Raw genomic sequence first — 23,093 nt, forward strand, 5'->3', positions numbered from 1 at the left:
AAAGACCCAGCAAAAGGTGCAGTTCCAAGTAATTATAGACCGATAACCTGTCTGCCAACCATGTTCAAATTATTAACTGGAATAATAGCAGATGAAGTGATGCAACACTTATTAACTAACAAACAGCTTCCAGTTGAACAGAAAGGAAATTGCCCAAACACCAGAGGCACAAAAGACCAGCTGCTGATTGACAAAATGATTTTAGAAAATGGCAAGAGAAGAAAAACCAATCTAAGTGTTGCATGGATTGACTACAAGAAAGCCTTCGATTCATTGCCTCACACATGGATACTAAAATGTTTAGAAACAACTGGTGTCAGCAAAAACATTCAGATATTTATTTAAAAAGCAATGAGCATGTGGAGTACACAGTTAACAATCAATGGCGAGACACTTGGACAGGTTAGCATTAGAAGAGGCATTTTCCAAGGGGACTCACTATCCCCTCTGTTGTTTGTAATCGCCATGACTCCACTTTCACAAATACTAAACAAAACAGGCCTCTGATACCAAACATCTAAAACATCAAGTCAAATCAACCATCTGCTGTACATGGACGATCTGAAGTTGTATGGAAAGTCCCAGTCAGAAATCAAATCACTGCTAAGCACTGTCCGTATATTCAGTAGCGATATAGCAATGGAGTTTGGACTAGACAAGTGTGCTGCATTAATAATGAACAGAGGGAAAATAAGAAAAACAGAAGGAATAGAACTGCCCAATGGAAGCAACATCAAGAACCTGGAAGAGAAAGAACATTACAAATACTTGGGCATTCTCCAGGCTGATAACATCGCACACACTGAAGTTAAAAGAAAAATGGGAAGTGAATACATCAGGAGAGTTAGAAAAATCCTCAAGTCCAAACTCAATGGCGGGAACACCATACAAGCCATAAACACCTGGGCTATACCTGGCTATACCTCAGATACACTGCAGGAATAATAGACTGGACCCAGACTGAGCTAGAGACACTGGATTGTAAGACCAGGAAAATCATGACCATCAATCATGCTCTGCACCCCTGCAGTGATGTCGATAGGCTATACCTCCCTCGCAGCTCAGGTGGAAGAGGAATGCTGCAAGTCCATCAAACAGTAGAGGAGGAGAAAAGAGGCCTTGAAAAATATATCAAGGACAGTGAAGAAGATGCACTTCAGATGGTCAATAACGTGAAACTATTCAACACCAATGAAAGAAAGCAGGCCTACAAGAAAGAACAAGTCAAGAACCGAGCAGAAAAATGGAAAAATAAGCCACTGCATGGTCAATATTTGCACAATATAAGTGGAAAATCAGACATCACCAAGACCTGGCAATGGCTTAAGAATGGCAACTTGAAGAAAGAAACAGAGGGTTTAATACTGGCTGCGCAAGAACAGGCACTAAGAACAAATGCAATAAGAGCAAAAGTAGAAAAGTCAACAACAAACAGCAAGTGCCACCTTTGTAAAGAAGCAGATGAAACAGTGGACTACCTAATCAGCTGTTGTAAAAAGATCGCACAGACTGACTACAAACAAAGGCATGACAAAGTAGCAGGGATGATACACTGGAACATCTGCAAAAAATACAAGCTACCTGTAGCCAAACATTGGTGGGACCATCAAATTGAAAAAGTTGAAGAAAATGAAGATGTAAAAATATTATGGGACTTCCAACTACAAACAGACAAACATCTGCCACACAATACACCAGATATAACTGTAGTTGAGAAGAAAGAAAAACAAGTGAAAATAATCGACATAGCAATACCAGGGGATAGCAGAATAGAAGAAAAAGAAATAGAAAAAAATCACCAAATACAAAGATCTACAAATTGAAATTGAAAGGCTGTGGCAGAAAAAGACCAAAATAATCCCAGTGGTCATTGGCGCCCTGGGTGCAGTTCCAAAAGACCTTGAAGCGCACCTCAACACCATAGGGGCCACAGAAATCACCATCAGGCAATTACAAAAAGCAGCTTTACTGGGAACAGCCTATATTCTGCGACGATATCTATAACAACTGACAATAAGATTCAGCCATCCCAGGTCCTTGGGAAGGACTTGATGTCTGGATAAAATAAACCAGTCAATAACACCTGTCTGACTGTGTAAACAAGAAACAATAATAATAATAATAATATCCATTGTGAGGCTGACTTGTCTAATGCAGCTCAGGAGTTCATAGCGGCCATAACCACTATGGGCCTATCCCAACTAGCTTCAGGACCAACTCATGTTGCCGGCCACACATTCGATTTGGTCTTTTGATCAGATTGGGGAGTGTTCCGTGGGTAGGAGGTCCTGTAGTTTCCCCATTGTCATGGACGGACCACTATCTGGTTAAGATTGGTTTCACAGCCACAACCCAGCCCTGTAGGCATGAAGGACCTATTAAGATGGTCTACCCGAGATGGCTGCTGGACCCAGCAGGATTCCAAAAAGCCTTGGAGGGTTTTAATGTTGGTGCTGCCAGTGATTCTGTCAATGCCCTGGTAGGAACCTGGAATAGGGAATTCACCAGGGCAGTAGACACAATCGCTCCTAAGCATCCCTTCCGACCTGCTTTAAAAGTGGCCCCTTGGTATACAGAGGAGTTGCACTGTCTGAAGCAGCAAGGTAGGCGACTGGAGTACAAGTAGAGGAGAACTCAGCTCGAAATTGACAGGACACAGCATAGAGCCCATTTGAAGGTTTATGCAGACGCGGTGCATGCAGCAAAATCTCAATTCTGGTATGCATGCATTACTTCTGCATGTTCACGTTCAGCAGAGCTGTCCTAGGTTGTGAGGAGTTTGGTTCAGGCGCCTTCCATTTCGAACTAGTCCCCAGATACTTTATTTTGCTGTGATGCTTTTAATGAATTCTTTGCAGATAAAAATCTCTTGTATTTGGGCCGACTTGGACTCCACTGTTTTTTTGCATATTTTAAGGTGGTGTCCAGCAATCCCTCTTGCAGTTGGATCAGTTTCAATCTGTGATGTCTGAGGATGTGGACAAGCTGCTTGGGGTGGTGCGGCCTACCACTTATTCTCTGGGTCCTTGTTCCACTTGGCTGCTTCTATCTATCAGGGAGATTGTTGGAGATGGCCTAGTTAATAACATTAACTCATCGTTGAGGGAGGGTAGGATGCCCACTTGTCTGCAGGAGGCAGATTAGACACTTTTTAAGAAGCCTTCCCTAGATCCCTCAGTGATGGATAGTTCCAGGCCAATCTCCTATCTTCCATGGTTGGGCAAGGTGATTGAGAGAGTGGTGGCTCCACTCAGGCAGTTTTGGAGGAAACTGATTATCTAGACCCATTTCAGACTGGCTTTAGAGCAGGCTATGGGGTTGAGTCTGCCTTGGTTGGCCTGATGGATGACCTTTACTAGGGAATTGACAGAGGGAGTGTGACTGTTGGTTCTTTTGTATCTCTTGGTGGCATTTTATACCATCGACCATGGTATCCTTCTGGATTGCCTGGGGGAGCTGGGGACAGGAAGATGGAGGTACTCATTGTGGAGGATCGGAATTTGAGGGATGAGTTAGATCTTCCTGTGCTGGATAGGGTTACACTCCCCCAGAAGGAACAGGTATGCAGCTTGGGAGTGCTCTTAGATCCATGCCTCACCCTGGTATCTCTGGTGGAGGCTATGGCCAGGAGCGCTTTCCATCAACTTCAGCTGATCTGACAGCTGCGTCCATTCCTTGAAGAGAACAATCTCAAAACAGTGGTGCATCAGCTGGTAACCTCTAGGCTTGACTACTGCAATGTGCTCTACGTGGGGCTGCCTTTGTATGTAGTTTAGAAACTTCAGTTCATTCAAAATGTGGCAGCCAGACTGGTCTCTGGGGTAACTCGGAGAAACCATATTATGCCTGTTTTAAAACAGTTACACTGGCTGCTGATATGTTTCTGGGCAAAATACAAAGTGCTGGTTATTACCTTTTAAAGCCCTGAACGGCTTGGGTCTAGACTACCTTAGAGAGTACCGCCTTCTGTATGATCCCCATCGCACATTGAGGTCATCTGGAGAGGTCCGTTGCCAGTGACCACTGGTACACCTGGTGGCAACTCAGAACCGGGCCTTCTCTGTAACTGCTCCTGGCCTATGGAATGCACTCCTGGCAGACATCTGCAGTTTAGGCTCGCTTTGGCCTTTAAGAGAGCCCTAAAAACTTGCTTGTTTGGCCTGGCCTTCCAAGGTTTTTAAATTGTTTTTAATTATTTTAATTGGTTTTAATTGGTTCTGAATTTTTTTTAGAATTGTGTTTATATTGTTTTAAGCAGTGTGTTTTAAATGTTTGTTTTTATGTTTTTTAAACTTGTTGTGCACAGCCCAGAGCCTTTGGATGGGGCAGTCTAGAAATGTAATAAATAAATAAATAAAGTTGTGAACACTAATCCTATTTTAGAGTAAGCAGTATTCCACTGATATTGGGTAATGGATGACAATCCACTACCATATTGGAGTTTACATCTCTTAAATCTATGCACATTCAAAGTGTACTATTTGCTTTCCATACAAGAACAATAGGAGAGACCCATTCTGATGAATCAACAAGTTCTATGATGTTAGCATGCTAGCCTTAAGATCTCCTCTCTAAGTAGTTTGTCAAATGCTAGGGGCACTTTCCTCACTTTGTGTTGTACAGGCATTGCATTTGCCTTCATCTGAATCTTGATGCTTGAAATGTATGGCAGTGCCAGGAGTATCAGAAAAAAACATCATATTAGCATATGGATGCTACATTATTTGTAATAGGAGTTCTGTGCTATTTGGGTCTAACAGTGTCCGTAGATCTTTCTGATGTTTCCAGCCCTATATTGAGACTCCTTTTTTGACACATACACTTTCTTTTCTGCAGTATTATTATTATTTATTTATTTATTTTTACATTTATATGCCGCTTTTCCTCCAAGGAGCCAAGAGCGGTGTACTACACACTTAAATTTCTCCTCACAACAACCCTGTGAAGAAGGTTAGGCTGAGAGAGAAGTGACTGGCCCAGAGTCACCCACCAAATCTCATGGCTGAATGGAGATTTGAACTCAGGTCTCCCCGGTCCTAGTCCAGCACTCTAACCACTACACCATGCTGGCTCCACGTATGTCCTCTGTATTCTAGGAAAGCAGTGAAGTATCCATTTATGGCAATAAGGGAGGCTCCATGTCCCCATGGGTGGATGTCTGAAGGCTGCAAGTGCAGATCTGATGTAGTAAGGAGTTCCTTGTAAAGCAGATGGGAAATGATGAGAACCAGAATCAGCCATCATCCACATTTCATGGCTATTAAGTTTAACTTGACAATGTGGAGAAGCAGGCACTGTTTCTGTTACACTTAAAACCCTGTCAATAAGTGGTTCATCTACCTCATCCTTATATGGTGAATCAGTAATGGAATGGACAGCAGACTTGCAAACCATAGCAAAGTGTCCTCCTTTTTTGCACGGAAGTGACTTCCGTGCAGGACAGTGAGCAAAATTGACTTTGTGGGCAGAGTCTTCACATCGGTCAAATCAATTGGAGCTGGTAAAAAGCACTCCTGACCACAGCCTCAACCTGAGACACCAGGGTGAGACCCAGTTCCAAGAGCACCCCCAATCTCTCCTTTCTGTGGGAGTGTGACATTGTCCAAAACAGGAAGTTCTATCCCGTTTTGCAGATTATGACCTCCCTCCCCACAACAGTTGTGAACTGTTTCTTGTCAAGTACTGTAATAATGATCTATCTGCCTAATGAGCACCTCTGACTTGCTTGGATTCAGCTCTGGATGCTGCTTGGCAGGCACAACCGGCTGGCAATCATCACCAAGTCCAGCCAGACTTGGTGATGCATTGCCCCAAACTGGATTGGCTCCATCTCCTGGCTTGCCACTGGCTCCTGCAGGTACTGTAGGACACATTGCTCAGCACTTCTGCAGGGTTCGGGCTCCTTCCCTACCCCTGGCAAAGGGCCATGGAATCCCTCTGTGAACCACTGGGTGGAATGCTGAGGTGGAACTACTGGCTCCCTTGGCCCTGCCAGGTGGTGCTGGACTGGAAAATGGTGCGGCTGCTAGGGGTGGATTTCACACTAGAAGTAGGCACTCCAGCCTCCTCTCCTCTGTCTAACCTCTGCAACCAGGAGGTTCCTCCACCTGGGCAGCTGGTCAGGGGTGGCAGCTTTGTCCTTCAATGAAATAAAAACCTTTTGGGAGATTCAGAAAGAAAAGAATAATGCAAAAAAGAACCCCAAGTTAAAACTCTTAATTCAAATATATAGATAGCTTAGATCATAAGATACCACAATTTAATCAAATATAAGTGTTGAATAATATCACTTCATTAATATCAAAATATTGATCTCAACTACTAAAAGTCCTATCAAATATCCACACATTAAACACATATGTAAAAAGCATGCCTAAATACATAAAATCTCTTTTTAAAGTCCAAATGTTATATTTTGGGGTGTTCTATGCAGTCAAAATTCACAAATGGACTTTACTCAAGTTCCATAGACAAGCTTCCATTAGAAAATACCAACAAATGTTGGGGGTTGTTTCCAATGACATTTTATGATGGGGCAAAAGATCCATATGAAAGCAATAGCTGTTCTGAAGAGATATATCCAATAGTTCCTAGAACGACATCAGATGTGTCTTGGATGCTCAACCTTCCTCTGTGGCATTTGCCAAAGGGAGTGGATGTCTCCATTTTGGGATACAATAACAACATATGGTCTATACGCAACTGCATCGAAGAACTTTATAAATAATTTTGCTGACCATGCAAATGGCTGCCGTGCACCTGTGGAGGCCATGTGCATGTCGGCATCACGAGCAGGGGCAGCTGGGAGACGCCCAACCGGCACACAAAGATATCCGAGAAGAGAGCTGGGATTATGGAAGTTGCACTAAGTGGGAGGAGTAGCAGGTATGGACCTACTGCCCTCGTTGTTGAAGGGGCTGTGGGAGCCCTTGTTTTTAAAGGGATAGTGCTGGAAATTTGGATGCCAAATAACATTTTGGCCTATCCCTACTTGGGAACAGGAAAAGGTGCTTTGCTGTTAACTGAAGTCACACCTGGCCTATTGCTGCCAGCAGGAGCATTGGCCCCCCAAGTGATGTTGTTGCAGGTGCTTCAGCATCCCCAATGTCACAAGATGCTTAGGCTCCCTCCCCCTGCTGACCTGTGCCCTGCAGTTGGTGCAGACACCATGGGTTGGATCACCATGGCAGAGCTAAAAGTGGTCCTACACCATGCTGCCATTGGAGCCAGTCTGGCCCCATTTCGATGGTGGTGGTACTGGGTCTGCTGGTTCCTTCTGGGGGCCACTACCACCATCGCCCTTGGTCCGGCTATGAGAAGGTCCAGGTAGCGGAATGAGTTCTTCCAGTTCCTCCTCACTTTCAGATCAGTGGGGGTCACACTGCCAAGGGTGATTAGGAAGGATGGTGTTACTGATCTGACTGGGCTAGCAGCCAACGCTATCACCTCCTCCTCTGCTGCCACAGGAAAAGCATCTGAGCTGCAGGACCACCCTCCTCCCAAAAGGAAAGCCTGCACACAATGGGGATGACTTGGGAAATAGGCGCCTCTGTGGGTGCCATGTGTGTGCTGACACTGTGTAGGGCTTCTAGGGACATGCACCTCCCTAGCAAGAAGCTGCATTGGGTGGCAGAAATCAGGTAAGGACCAGTTCTCCTTTCTCTTAAAGTTCCTGGTCCCCCTGCCCCAAAAGTGGTTGAATCATGGTTTGTGCATATCCCTATTAATTTCAGCTTAGATATGCAAACTTCTTCAATTCTAGAAGCTTGAGGAGACAAACCTTTAACTTTAAAAAAATGGGAGTGGGGGAGATAAAATGTCTACTCCTTGACATTTCTTGTTTAAGTTGTAAACATATGACAGATAAGACAGACTTTCACTCCTCAGCCTACCATTCTACACTAGGGACTGTTTCCCTAGTACTAAACAATGGAGCCTCAAACACCAGCTTTACTAACAAATATTTATTTTGGCAATTAATATATCTGGGGAAATCCTGAAGCAAAGGAAAGCAACATAATGGATGCCAGCAATTGTTTCAGCAGAATAATGTGAAGAATAGTATCACAGACTAAATACAATTTAGGGAAACCTAAGTAGCTAAGATGCTTGATTTTTCAGTATCTCTGGCAACCTCAGTAGTAGTAGCAATACTACTTAATGGTTATACTTTTGAAAGTGCTTAAAGCACTTCCAGTATTCTTTACAATAGTCTGCAAGAGAGGCAGACATTATTTGTCTCAATTTTGCAGTAGAAATAATGCAGTGCATTGTGGGATATGTGAAGACCAGGACAACACGTTCTGGCCTCCAGAGATCTGCGCTGCATGCAGCAGCACAGATCATGTGGGAGTGTGGCCTGCGCTTCCCACCAATGTGGGATGCTCTTCTGGGGAGAAGGTATGTTTTGTGCAGCCTTCCCCCCTCACTTGCCGCATTGGTCATCTATTCATGGCTTGTCTAAGACCACCAGCATGGCTTATGACTGAGATCCAGCACATAGCTCACACTCTTAACCACTACACTACACTTGCCAAAAACTATATTTTAATCCTGTGCTCTGTTGTGCATTCTTAGGCTGCAGTCCTATGCATGCTTCTTTAGAGTGGGTTTGCACAACACAGAAAATGCCAAACCGTCAGTTCCGAGAGCACTGACTTCCAGTGTCAGGATGGCTGTGCCAACATTGGATGTGTTATCTGAGTCTGCCAGTGCTGACATATTGTGCCTTACTTGTGGTTCTGAATCCAACTTCTGTAACCCAGATTTGAAGTTGGTTACATATGATGGAATTGGAACTGCAAGTAGGGCAGAATATGATTACATTGATGGGGTTGGATGACATGCCCATTGTCAGCATAGCTGTGCTTTACCAGATGCCAGGCTCATGGATGCAACCTGGGAACTGGCAGTTGAGTGTTTTCAGTGTCATGCAAACCCATTAAGTGCATTTGGAATCAGTGGGACTTACTTCAGAGTAAAACTGTACTCCGTCACTCTTTTATGTGAGCCCTGTGAATGTCAATGGACCACACAGATGAGTACCTATGGCAGGATTTTACTATCTTTTTAATATACAGTGAATGCTTCTAAATATTAGGCAGAATATAAATGAAGGCTTCCCATAATTAGCTATCAGAATCAATTTCAGTTGTCAAAAATGTGATTTTGACAGGAACGTTTGCCACCTCTTACAACATTGATTTTATTCCTTTGCTATGGCACCTGCAAGGTTGTGTTAGAAGTGTAATCGAGATAACATTTGCTAATCCCTGTAATCCATTAGCAATCTCAATGCAAATACAACTCAGTTGTGGTTTTCTTGCTTGAGCAGATATTTTGAAACCATTTTTTCAAATTGAGAGTTTCTTGTTTTGCTGGTAGTTTAATTTTTGTTTACTTTTTACCCTTTGGAAATTTCAAAAGGATATAATTATTAGATTACTGTTCTCACACACAGGCAAAACCGGGCTAATGAAGCCCAATCATGGATCATGCCCAATCATGATCAAGGGAGCATGCCTGAGCCTAGTGGCACCTCAGCGGCAAACCTGCCAAGCCAGCCACCCACTTAAACAGGGTTAAACATAGCCCCATTTTTGGACTGTCTGGGCTAGGAGACTGTGGGGCTTCCGGCCAGCATTGGGGGAATTCTCATAATGCACCATGCATTATGAGAATACTGGGGGCTGGGATGAAGCATCCCAGTGCCCTGCCGTCTGCACTGCTGATGACTGCGGGTAATTGTGTGGACGCAGAGGCGTATCTAGGGAAAATAGCGCCTAGGACAAGCACTGAAATGGCGCCCCCTATCCATACATCTGACACCCATCTTTCAGATAACTTTACCATAATATCAGCTGAAAAATACAAGTCAAGCTCATTAATCTTTTAATATATTTTTTAAAAAATTAGCAGTGGACGTAGCCAGACCAAAAAATGCCAGAAAATGACAAATTTCAGTATGCTGGGGCTCATGAAATACCCAAATACTATGTGGAGGTGTACTTGGAAAACTAAACAGAAGTGTCTGTCTAATTCTCTACTATGCATTGTAGCATCACTATTACATAAGTTTTAAAAATAAATGGAGAATTTGACTTTTCCCAGATACTCTGAAAATAATTAAAGGATATGCATAGTAAACTGTGTCACTGCTTGGAATATATTCTAGTATTTCAGAAAGACAGTTAAAATGAGAGAAAGAGAGCAAGAAACTCCCTGTGGGTCTTAATACTAAGGATTTCACACTGATTCAAAGACAAACTCACCATTAATAGCCATATTATTAAGACATCACATTTAACTCACTTATCACAAGAAGCAAAGTAGAGCAAATGAATACAATCCTAGCTCATAAGCTTCAGCTCAGTATTCACAAACCCTGATTCTCTGTACATCGTGCCAAACTAAATATGTGTACAGTGACTTATATTATATTAATTAAAATTTTTTAATCTGTAGCCCCTTCAGGGGGCTTCCTAAAGGCTGTGTGTGTGTGTGGGGGGGTGTCTGCAAAAGTTCCCCCTCCCCCTGCTGGCCTCTAGAGCCTTGCAGGGACCATTTGAGCATGTGCGGTGGCCATTTTTAAAAATATTTTTTTAAATGGCTGCTGAAAACAAAATGGCCACTGTGCATGCTCAAATGGCCTCTGTGAGGCCTCGCATGGCCTAGGGCCTCACAGAGGCCATTAGAGCATGTGTGGTGGCCATTTTGTTTTGGTGGCCATTATTTATTTATTTTTTAATTTTTAAAAATGGCACCCCCTTCAAGTGGTGCCCGGGGCATGTGCCCTGTCTGCCCCACCCTAGATACGCCCCTGTGTGGATGGGTGACCCGCCCATCGAGGGAGATAAGAGGAATTGTCTACGGGCAGGTAAGTGCAAGCAGCCTTCCTTCCTGCTCTCCCTCAAGCTCTTTCTCATTGATTGTGAGAAAGCTCAGTTACTTTCTTCTAGGCATTGGCTGCCATTCAGACTAATGAAGCACTTGCACAAATATGCTACACTGGTGCAAGGCTGTTGCACTAGCTAGTTGCACCAAGTCAGGATTTGTATTCCAAATCAGGGTTGCACCTGCAGTAAACAGGTTGGTGCTTGCACAGCAAGGTGCACAACCTATGACATGTCTTGTGTGTTTTGCAGGCAACATTGTGCAATAGCACAAGAGTGAAATTTCATGCATCCCTGTGATTTTGTGCAGCAACATGATTTTTTTTTGCACGAGTGCAAGAAGAACTTTGTTAGGCAAGTGCTTCATTGTCAGCAGGGTGGCTTTGATTTAAATCAAACTGATTTAAATCACTATTTAAATCACGATTTAAATCACTAGCAGGGTGGATAAAAATAAAAAAAATCCGATTTAAATAAAAAAATCTGATTTAAATCAAAAAAATCGGATTTTTTTTATTTAAATCGGATTTTTTTTATTTTTATCCACCCTGCTAGTGATTTAAATCGTGATTTAAATCAGTTTGATTTAAATCAAATCCACCCTGATTGTCAGTCACTGATTCTACAACAACAACTGCTGCTGCTACTATGAATATTTATATACAAATATTTTAAGTTGTAGAAAATGAGTATGTTTCAGGGTTTATCTACAATCAGATTTTACCATAACACAGCTGTTGTGAACTTTCCAACTGTTGGGTTGAATTAAACCTGTTGCTACAAAAACAGTTCAACTGTTGTGTATAAAGCAAGGAAAATGCAAAATAATCCCAAAACATCAAGAATCTTGAGAATACTAGATAATTTTCTTGGGGAGGTTCTATATCTCTCTACCTGTATATGACTATCTGGAGTTGACACATTAAGGCAGGTTGGTGGTCAGGCTGTGTGCTGTGGATGTGATCAGCATTGGATGTCCTTATGAGACTCTAGGGCTTGTGAAGAACCTCTCATAGGAAGCTGCCATATACTGAGTCAGACCATTGGTCTGTCTAGCTCAGTTTTGTCTTCACAGACTGGCAGTGGCTTCTCCAAAGTTGCAGGCAGGAATTTCCCTCAGCGCTATCTTGGAGAAGCCAGGGAGGGAACTTTGAAACCTTCTGCTCTTCCCAGAGTGGCTCCATCCTCTGAAGGGAATATCTTACAGTGCTCACACTTCTAGTCTCCCATTCATATGCAACCAGGGTGGACCCTGCTAAGCTAAGGGGACATGTCATGCTTGCTACCACAAGACCAGCTCTCCATTAAGTAGACAGAATGTATAAAGTGCTGTCAAGTCTCTTGTAGCATCTCAGAAATTTCAAAGGAAGCAAAAAAAAAAAAAAAAAGTTCCATCTCCTAAAGATGTATCTATCAGGTGGTATAAAATATGATAGATAAATAAATATTTGTTGTTTTTGTCCTCCAAGTACTCTCAGTAGGAATGCTGCCCTGGGTTTATTTCATGTGATCATTTCAGCGGGCAGTCTTCTATTGATGTTTAGTTAGATACTGCACATTTTTCTGGCCAGACTGTTTCATTATCTGCTTGTTTGTTGCTATGTTCCTCATAATCTTCCAAGACTGCAAGTCTTATTAGAAAAACTATCCTTCTACTATAGAAAGCAATATGAGATCATATGTCCTGAAATTTATATGCTGTGTTTTACTGTTGGAACTATGAAATGCTATTAGCCCAAGAATATTATCTATCTATCTATCTATCTATCTATCTATCTATCTATCTATCTATCTATCTTTCAAACGTATCCGTCACTAATCCCATGTGGGACAGCTCTTGTGAGAGTTCGTAAGCAGCTGCCAGATAGTGGTGGGGACGGGCAGACAGCAGCCAGGCCCGCCAGCCAGCAGGCAGGGAGGGAAAGAGGTGGCCAGGTGGGCAGGCAGTGAGAGAAAGCAGACTGGGAGGGGGAGAACGGACTGGGGCTGAAGGGAGGGGGTGGGAGAACGGACTGGGGCTGAAGATGCTCTGTGCTGGATCAGCTAGTTTACAATTCTTTACTTAGATATCCACGTAAGTATGCATTGTTCGTAAAGTTGAAAATGGAGACTTTGAGGTGTTTTCCCTCCCCAGCTGGAGTATCTCCAAACAGGAAGTGGAGTATGTATCATATGGAAGAAAGAAGGGTCAAAACCCGTGCTAACTTGGCAAAGAGGCACCTTTCAACGTGGTGATTCTCTTTATTTAGCAGGAGGAGAGTAACTGGCCTTATCCACCCCCAGCACAGTACCTCCAGTGACCATTGCTGGTGTCTATTTTATGTTTAGTTTATTTATTTATTTATTATTTCTTTGTGTAAACCGCCCTGGAAGGGTGATACAGAAACTGAATGAATGAATTGGAAGGAAGATTTGTCACTGCTTGTAGTAGCACATCTGTTATGCCACAAGCCCTGATTCTTTACTGGCTGAGATCAGGATGGGTATCAGTACAATCCACATTTGAATTATCAATGTCAGCTGAACTGAATTTAATCAATCTTGCAATCATCTGTGAATACCCAAAATTATTGAGGTAAATGTGGACTGTGCCCATCACTCTGTATTTCCAGATATTTGCCAAATGTGTAAAGGACTAAGGATGTGCGTTTCATTTCGGATACAAAACGTTTTGTGCACAAAACAGGCCGTTTCAGCTGTTTTGTAGCCAAAACAAAACACCCAATGCTCAAAACAGAAAATTTTGTAGCCAAAACAAAACATCCCTGTTTCGGATACAAAATGTTTTGTTGTTTCGGCTGTTTTGGAACTCCATTTTGCAATCGCAAAAAGTCTTTCTCCTTCAGTCTCCATTTTGAGTTTTGACATCTGTTTGAATTTCCAGCCCTTAAAGCCCGCAGATTGGCCAGCGAAAGCATGGGCTGATCTGCTGGCAAATGCCTTCTTATTCCTTTTAAGCAAATTTAAGGTTAAATTTTACCCTCATTGGCTAGTGGGGCAGTATGCATTTACCTTCATTGCCCAGTGGAGCAGTGTGCATTTCATTGTTGTTGTTTCACACTGTTGTGTGTAGATCAGTTGCATTTTGGGCGGGAGGGATGTGGATGTGCATGACCTTTGGAAATCTAGCTGATATTTTCCAAAGCTCTGCTGTTGTTGATGTGTGATGTTGATGTTATTTGGGGTGGATTCCAGGCAGAAAGGGGGCTTTGGGGGCAGAAGAATGGTTCAGGTGGTAGTGCCCCAATGGGTGCCTGCTGCCACCCAGATTCCAAAGGAATTGGGAAAAGGGCTGATTTTTAAAGAATGTCTGAAGTTGACATGTCATTGGGGCAGATTCAGGGCAGAAAGGGGGCCTGAGGGGCAAAACAGTGGGTTCAGTCGCAGTGCCCCAAGGGGTGCCTGCCACAACCTGGATTCCAAAGGAATAGGGCAAAGGGCTGATTTCTTAGGAATTGTTGAAGTTAATGCTTCTTTAAGGTCCCCCCCTCTTGGGAATAAAGGAGGTTTCAGAAGCATAACTCCACCTTGGGGGCACTGGGGTAGCCGGGAGAGAGTGGTGGTGTAGTGCACACAGGGTGCCAACCATCCCCATGGGTTGCTGACCCATGGGGTGCTGGGTTCTGTTGTTTCTGAGGTGTTCTGAGTATAGATTCTCTGGTAGCATATGAGATTTTCAATGACAAACCATGAATCCACTCTCACATGCTACCAGAGAAACTGAATCTACACTCAAACATCTCAGAAACAACAGAACCCAGTACCCCATGGGTTAGCAACTCATGGGGGTGGTTGGCACCCTATGTGCTCTACACCACCACTTGCTCTGGGCCACCCTGGTGCCCCCCCCAAGTGCAGTTATGGGGCAGGAATTATGGAGGTCCATAATTCCCTATGGGGAAGAACTTTACAGACATGCAAACTCCATTAAATCTTTAAAAATCAGCCATCTGCCCAATTCCTTTGAAATAATTCTGGCAGCTTCCTTGCCCCCACTGGGCACTACCACTCACCCTACTCTGCTCTGGGCCACCCCTTTCCCCTAACATGAAGCTATACTTTTGCTGAAACTTCCATTCTTCCCTATGGGTAAAATCCTATACTTCAAAAATTCACCAAAAACCAGCCCTTTGCCCAATTCCTCTGAAATTTGGGTGGTAGTTTCCACCCATTGGGCACTACCACCCCCACCCACTAGTTTTTCCCTGGGGCCATTTTTCAAAATCCAAAATGTTTCGGATTCGGATTTTGCAATTTCGAACAAAGAACAAAACAGGGGTGTTTCGCATTCGGGCCAAAAACAAAACAGGGAAAAAAACAAAACGCACAACCCTATAAAGGACTGTCAGTGTGCCTTGTGACTGATGACAGTGCCTGAATATTGGGTACTGTATGTAACATAGTATAGGGTTTCTGGCACTGGTATGGGGATGTAATTCAACCATCGATCTGAGGGGCAGTGACCTACTGCTATCCATGGGGTTTATTTAGGTTGGGAACAGAGAAGGATAGGAGGCATCAGTCATAGACAGTCTGTTGGCCCCAGAGCAGTGAAACTAAAGAACTATGGACCCTTTTCTCCTAAATATATTTTATTAATCCAATTGAAATTTTGTCTTTCCTAATCAAAGGAATCATGAAATCCTAATCATTAGGCCTAACAAGGTATCTGAAGCTCACACATCTTATATAACTTTTATTTATTTATTTATTTTAAAATTTTATCTCCCACTCTTCCTCCAGTGAGCCCACTGCGGTGTACTACATACTTAGGTTTCTCCTCACTACAACAACCCTGTGAAGTAGGTTAGGCTGAGAGAGAGTGACTGGCTCAGCATCACCCAGCTAGTTTCATGGGTGAATGGGGATTTGAACTTGGGTCTCCCCGGTCCTAGTCCGGCACTCTAGCCACTACACCACACTGGCTCCCTGATATAAATCAGGGAAACTAGTAGAAAATACATAGATAAAATGAAGAAACTGTAATTTATACCACCTTCCCCTTGCCCACCCAGTTCTGGGATAGACATAATCAACCTAGAATCAATAGATGAATTATTGAACTGGCATAATGACCAGTTTAGAATGACCTTGTAAATTTGGCAATAAAAGAGTAATACTTATTTTAAACTTTAAAAAAAAATCAGTGTTGCTATATATTAGGAAATCAGGGTTTTTTTGTTTTTGTTTTTATGAGTAATGGATTGATGTTTCTTGTTAATACTTGGAGTTTAAATACTTTTTTCATTAATATTAGTAAACTATTTTCTTTAAGTCAAAAATGGCAAAATTAATGGTTAATTAAAAAAAATTCTCTCACCTTCCCTCAATTCCCTCAATTGTTAACCGCCCAGAGACGAAAGTTTGGGGTGGTGTACAAATGTAATTAATAATAATAATAATAATAATAATGATAAAAAATTCCAGATTTGCTTTGAATTTTATTTTGGGTGAAACTTGGTGACACCTCTATCATGTTCCTCCTTACCGTATTGCATGAATTGTTTTAGCTGCTATGCCATAGAGACTACTATTTTGTATCATAACCATAAAAGGCAATGCCTGCAATCTGACTGTTCATATAGCTAAACAGCTTATTACTGGACTGGCAAAATACCAAACTGGCTCTGTTGAAAAAAAGTCACTTTTGTTTAAGTGGGCAGCCATTTATGGTTGTGATGTTCCATAGTGTTGAGAAAACACCAATTTGGAACCACCTGCTTTTTTAGCCTCCTGCTCCTATTAAACTCAGCATTGCAAACTTTGGAAATCATTCTGGTCTAAACTGTAATGTCTTTGGGGCGTAATTAATATATGAAGCTATTTGGAATCTCGGAATCAAAGGCTATAGCAAAACCAACCACTATTGTATTCTGGAAAGCTGACTTTGCTCTTTTTATGTTGAGAGATTTGTTGTCTTGTGCAAGTAATTCAAGTGCAGTGGCAGTAGCTTGGCTCACTGGTGGGATCCACATTCCTCTGCTGTGGAGAAATCAAAGGCGAAGGCAAGGTCTATCCTTAGCAGCTTCTTTAGGAGACAGTTGAGGAAATACTGTAGACTAGGGTGCTTGGTCAGCACTTCATAAGTGCATAGCTGTGGTGAACAGCAGTGCATTTGCCAAAGTCAGCATTGCAAACACTTTTGGTAGCCCTGTGCATTTTCTAAAGAAATGGAAGTAGCCTCACTCCTAGCCTGCCACAATGATCATCTTTTGATTAATGTCTTGCAGTAGGGATAGCCCCAAGCAGACTCATTGATATTTTCTATACCAAAATATGTTTTGGTGTAGCTGCACTCTGCCAGCTCTGGTCTGGAATGTGAATGCCTAGAGAATGTTTCTTATGTTCTGACTGTGCTTCAGGTTCCCCCGAGAAATTTCAGATGGAGCTGTAGGAGCAAAGCATCCAGATTCCAGTGAAGACATTGGATCAATAACTAATAAGCACAATGTCTCTCAGTACCAGTTGCAGGGAAGCAACAGCAGGAGAGAGGGCATGCACATACCTCTTGCCTGTGGGCTCCCCAGAGGCATCTGGTGGGCCATTGTGTGAAACACGATGCTGGACTGGATGGACCTTGTGCTTGATCCAGCAGGGCTGTTCTTATGTTCTTATATTATGTAACTATCTGGCCAGAGAGGGGCAGGGGAGAATATAAGTTTCCCCCCTCCCAGCCTCTAGAACAGGGGTGGGGAACCTTGGCCCTCCAGCTGTTTTTGAACTACAACTCCCACCATTCCCAGCCACAATGTGGCTGGGGATGATGGGAGTTGTAGTTCAACAACAGCTGGAGGAGTTCCCCACCCCTGCTCTAGAAGCTAGTCATTACTGCTCTGCAATATCAAAAACTGAATTATCTTTGAATCATATGAATTAAAAGCACATCTTCCTGGTCAGAAATCTGTGGTTGAATATCTTGTAATTCTCTTCAGGAACTAAAAGCTGGACAAAATCACAATAGAGTTCTTCTGGACTCTACTGCTTGTGGGGGCAGTCTCATCATGCATGTCAGAAAGGTGATGGGTGAGCCATTTATTTACCTGGTGACCTCCTTTGTGGAGGTCTGCTGCTTTCCATATTTCTCTCTCTCATCATTCTCCTGTTCTGTTCATGATATGCAGGCAGTCACTTGCCGAGATTGAGAGGTAGGGTTATGATGTCTTCAGTGTGCAGATAATACTCAGCTTGGATCTCATTTTCATCTGACCTGTGCCCAGCTGTATCAGTCCTTGACCTCTGTCTGGCCTGGAAAGCATGGAAATCGACTGAAGCTGAATAACGTTGACAGAACTGAAATAATAATAGTTGGAAGCACTGTTGACCTAGGTAGAGTGGTTCTTTCTGTCACTTCTGCTTTCAGCATCTAGAAATATGTTGATTTGCTTTTTCTGTTATATTTATGGTGATTTTTAAAAATTGTGACACAATCACAGATACGTTTTTTTAATGTCAAGTTTACAAAATGTGATCCACTGCTTTATAAAACTGGTAAATAAACAAAGAGCTAATCTGGCATTTAAAAAAGTGTTTGTTTTGATTAAAAAAAAACCCTTTTTTTAAAGGAGCGATACCACATATTCCTGCTCTTGCACAGCCTGAAGTTTCTCCTTATTCTCTTTACACACTTACATTGTTGTCCCATTGTTCCTTTCACAACTATTGTTGATACCATTGCGTGGCTATAACTACCTGCGTCATCCTCTGCTTCCTGGCTCCCTCCAGGCATTTTAGGCTATATTTATTTTATTTTTATTTGTGCAATAGTACTTGTTTCCTATCCCAGTAAATGCAAGAATGCAAATTAAATGTAAAATTAAAATAAATACATTTACAGGAGAAAATGGTGGTCTCAGCAGTACTATCTGGAGGTGAGCTGGTCTTGTGGTAAAGTAAGTACAGTTGTGCCGTCGAGTTGGTGTCGACCTCTGGCGCCCACAGAGCCCTGTGGTTTTCTTTGGTAGAATACAGGAGGGGTTTACCATTGCCATCTCCCACGCAGTATGAGATGATGCCTTTCAGCATCTTCCTATATTGTTGCTGCCCGGTATAGGTGTTTCCCATAGTCTGGGAAATATACCAGCGGGGAGTCGAACCAGCAACCTCTTGTTCCTTAGGCAAGTTACTTCCCCGCTGTGTCATTAGGTTAGGGTCTTGTGGTAGCAAGCACAAATTGTCCCTTTTTGTTAAGCAGGGTCTACCTGGTTTGCATTTGAATGGGAGACTACATATTTGAGCACCATAAGATATTCCCCTTAGGGGATGGGGCTGCTCTGGGAAGAGCATCTGAATGCTTGCATGCAGAAGGTTCCCGGTTTCCTCCCTGGAATCTCCAAGGTAGGCTCTGTTGCTATTCCAGATGTAGGTTGCAGTGGAACACAGTCTAGAAGTACTTAAAATGAGGGGTGGTTTGACAGTTGAGGGCTGGCCTTGCTTTCAGTTCCTCTTCTGCATTTCTATAAGGGATGTGACTTGAATGTATTACTTTTTATTTTTTATTTTTGCATTTATATCTCACTCTTTCCCTGAGCCCAGAGAGGTGTACATAGTTATCTTTATCCCCACAGCAACCCTGTGAGGTAGGTTAGCTGAGAGATAAGTGGCTGGCCCAGAGTCACCCAGTGAGTTTCATGACTAAATGAGGCTTTGAACTTGGGTCTCCCCAGTCCGGGTGCAACACTCTAACCACTATGTGCTGTTTATCCATTTTGGTTTTATGAAAGTTGCCCCCACCTTGAGAATCAAAAGTTAAGGTAGCAATACTGAAACAATTTACTCAGTTGCTTCAGTGGACTAGTCAGAGTTGAGTAATCTGATGCCCCCCACGTGGAGCTACAAGGTTGCTGAAATCCCCATTATTCCCTATGGGGAAAAACTTAAAAGTCGCGTAAACTTCAAAAATCATTTTAAAAATCACCACTTTGCCCAATTTCTTTGAAATTTGGGTGGTAGCTTCAAAAGATTTAAAAACAGTTCTGCAGGTGTGCTATATTAGTTTCAAATGGCAATGCTGGCCAATATCCAGCACAGTCCATCGTTCTGTTGTGGGTGGAACCAGTCCACCTTTGCCTCTGTGGGCTTACAGTGAATTGCTGCTGCTCTTGCCCCTTAGAGTAAGAGTGGCTGCACTCCAGAAGCACTAATTAGTAGGGATGTGCGAAACAATTTGGGTACAAAATGATTTGTCAATGTTTGTCAATGGGTAGCTTCTACCCATTGGGCACTACCACCCACCCCACTCTTTTGGCCCTGGGACCCTATTTTTTAATCTGAATTGATTCAGATTCAGAAAATTTGGGTACAAATTGAATCTGGGGTGAATCGGGGGGTAGATTTGGACCCAAAATAAATTTGGGGTGATTTGATTTGGGTACAAATCGAAATGAAAAAATTAATTCGTTCACACCCCTACTAATTAGATAGGAAACCCATTGCTGATGGTCAAGCAATGTGTATATGGTCTAATTAGTGCTTTGAGAATGCAGGTGTGCTGCTCAAAGTATTTGCTCTCCTGCACAAAAGTGCAAGACCTGTAGCACTTCAACACCACACACATTAGACTGCACTGGATGTAGGCTGTTATTATTAAGAATGTTGGTATACTGTTGTGAACTGTGCCTGGTTTCACACTCTGTATATGCTCAGAGGGAAAGAGGCAAAGTCACATCATAGATAAACTGAATTGGTTCTTGGAGATGGTGGCCATGTAGGATCTGGGCACGCAAACAGAGACAGAGGACAATTCACTCAGAAAGTTTAATGGGCTTTATTATAGAAAGTTGCTCATCAAGATACAATTCAGACAGATCATCCAAATTAAACATGTTTCCTATTTAAAGTGTAGTGCAGTGTGCCTTACTATCCAATGAGTTGGCATGCCTGTGCAGTCAGTAATTACAGCTGTCTAACAAATCCTAATAAAAATATTTTAGAGAGAGACAGAGAGAGAGAAGAAAGAAGGGATGATAGGATAGGAGAGGGGATGGCAGTGATTAGAAGGGAGGAGGGAGCAGGCTGAGTTGTTGAATAGGCACCTCACCAGTCCTGGAGAAGGCTTCAAAAGACTTGTTCGTTGCTAGGCTTGGGGAAGATGCAAGCTTCAAGCAGGCTGGTGGTAGATACTCAGAGCAAAGCAGAGAGAGAGTGAGCACCATGGCTGGGTAGTCTTGACTTCTCACTTCACAGCAAAAGTCACGGATAGTCCCTTGTCCATGTCTAATTCCTGCTTTAGTCCCGTGGCTTGAGCAGCTAACTCTGGGGATCGCTCTTGAGCAAAGAGCTGCTGGCTAGGCAAAGCTTGCTGATTTGCCTTGTAAAAAGACCCCTTTTTATAGCAGCTGGATCCTAAAGACCTGCACTAGGAGTTCTTTCAAGTTAGCAATTTCAGTCATGGATCTCAAAAGTGTCAGTCACTCTTATCATAAAACTTCCCTCTCACTCTTACCCTCTCCCACTCTTACCCTCTCATGACAAAACTCTTTCTTTGTTAGACTTCAGTTCAGAGTGGCATCCTCTGCATACTGTCTTTTTGTTGTCAAGAAGCAATTTGTTTCTCTGTTTGTTCTCTAAACATCTGCATTTCTTAAGTTGTTGGCCTCTTTGCCTAAGAGGCAGGCTCCTGGCGCCTCTTGCTCCAAAGAGTGTTAAAAAGCCAAAAGGGGTTGTTTAAGAAGGAAGAAGCTAAGCTATATGTGTGAGACAGCAATTAAATTACTTCTTGTGTACATCTACCTAGTGTGGTGTTGTTAAAAAGAATGTTCAAAGTAACAGCAAAAGGGTACGTACATGTTGGAGGCTAGTTAATCAATGCCTTTGACTAAGGCAAAACAATATAGGTGACATCAACATGGAAAGCATTCTGTCAGAGGAAGTAAGGGATTAGCTTCCAGATTGTCTCCTAGGAGTTTATCATTTTACTCAGAGTTGAGTGAGGTGCTACAACAGGGAATATCTCAAAGGAATTGTTGGCAAAGACACAAAGGCCTCAGCCTGGCCGCTGGGCTATGAGTTCTGGTCCAATATGAGTGGCCTGCGCCATTACAATACCAGTTTTCAATTAAAAATAAAAACAAAAGTTCTCAAATTATTTTCCATAGAAAAAGGAATGAAATGGTTCCCTATTTCAAGAGAGTTCACAACCTAAAAAGGAACACAAGGGAGGTGCTATTAAGAGATACTGGAGAAATGCAGTGCTGGGATTGGATAAGAAGCAGTTGCTTTGACTTTGCTCAGTTAGCAGGGAAGCTGTGAAATGTATTGTGAAACTGGAGGCTCTGAGCAAGAACTGACCACTTGGAAAATGTCTCTTTTATAGGCCTAGTTCACTAAGCTGGTAGAAATAAAATAAAAATAAAATATGAGAAAATGATTCACAAGGCTGAAAATTAGGCCTGAGAGGAACTTTAATTTTCAAGACAGTTCATGATCTTGTGTAGCAATTCATTGCTTCAGTTCCAAAACAGTATGGAAAAATGTGCATTTTATTTTAAATATGCATTTTAATTTTAGGAATTCATTGAAGTCCTACCATATTTTTCAGCTTTACATTCCACACGTTGGTCTCTTTTGTGGTTTCAGGTATCTTTGTTAACTGATTGCACTGCGGATAGAGCTAACAATGGGGAGGAAGCTGGATCTTTCTGGCTTGACTGATGATGAAGCTGAGCATGTCCTTCAGGTGGTCCAACGAGATTTCACCCTCCGCAAGAGAGAAGAAGATAGACTGAGGTAGGACTTGCATGAGAGAGTGGAATGTGTTGAAATCTTCGATAAGAAATGTGTTCTTTCTGAGCATGTGTTCTTTCATGACATGCCATTGTCTGTGATCTGATCACTATATGGCATTGAATTAAGAATCTGTGCACTTATTTTTACAGTTTAAAATATACGCATGCACACAAAACACACACACAAATGGACACATTACAAGAAGTGTGTGGTTAGTGTGTCTGTGCTTGGTTTTGTTTTGCTGTAAAAAGCAGCTCTTATTGAGAGGACTGCAGCATACTAGGAGGGAGACTTTAATCCCCTTGCTGTGATCTTTTCCCGATTGGCTTCTCCTGCAACTGCTGTTTCCTCCCAAAGGAAATAGCAGCTGTGGGAGGTCAATCGGGTTCAAGACCACATTAACAGGAGGGGGAAAGAGTTAAAGCCTCCTTTCCCTTTGTGCTGTAGTTGCAATGTATTTCTGCTATTTGCAGTAAC

The 23,093-nt window shown here is 42.6% G+C and overlaps 1 protein-coding gene across 5 annotated transcripts in view; it reads left to right on the plus strand.

Moving 5' to 3' along the window:
• The window catches only part of MYRIP (myosin VIIA and Rab interacting protein), a 314,404-nt gene that overhangs the window by 12,504 nt on the left and 278,807 nt on the right, over positions 1–23,093 (plus strand). For all 5 annotated transcript variants that reach the window (XM_053263239.1, XM_053263243.1, XM_053263240.1 and 2 more), the window contains exon 2: positions 22,467–22,616. In XM_053263239.1, the coding sequence (XP_053119214.1) occupies positions 22,507–22,616 (110 nt within the window). In that variant the 5' untranslated portion in view covers positions 22,467–22,506. The remainder of the gene's footprint in view (positions 1–22,466; positions 22,617–23,093) is intronic.

Source organism: Hemicordylus capensis, chromosome 6 (genome assembly GCF_027244095.1).
Source record: "Hemicordylus capensis ecotype Gifberg chromosome 6, rHemCap1.1.pri, whole genome shotgun sequence".
Taxonomy (NCBI): domain Eukaryota; kingdom Metazoa; phylum Chordata; class Lepidosauria; order Squamata; family Cordylidae; genus Hemicordylus; species Hemicordylus capensis.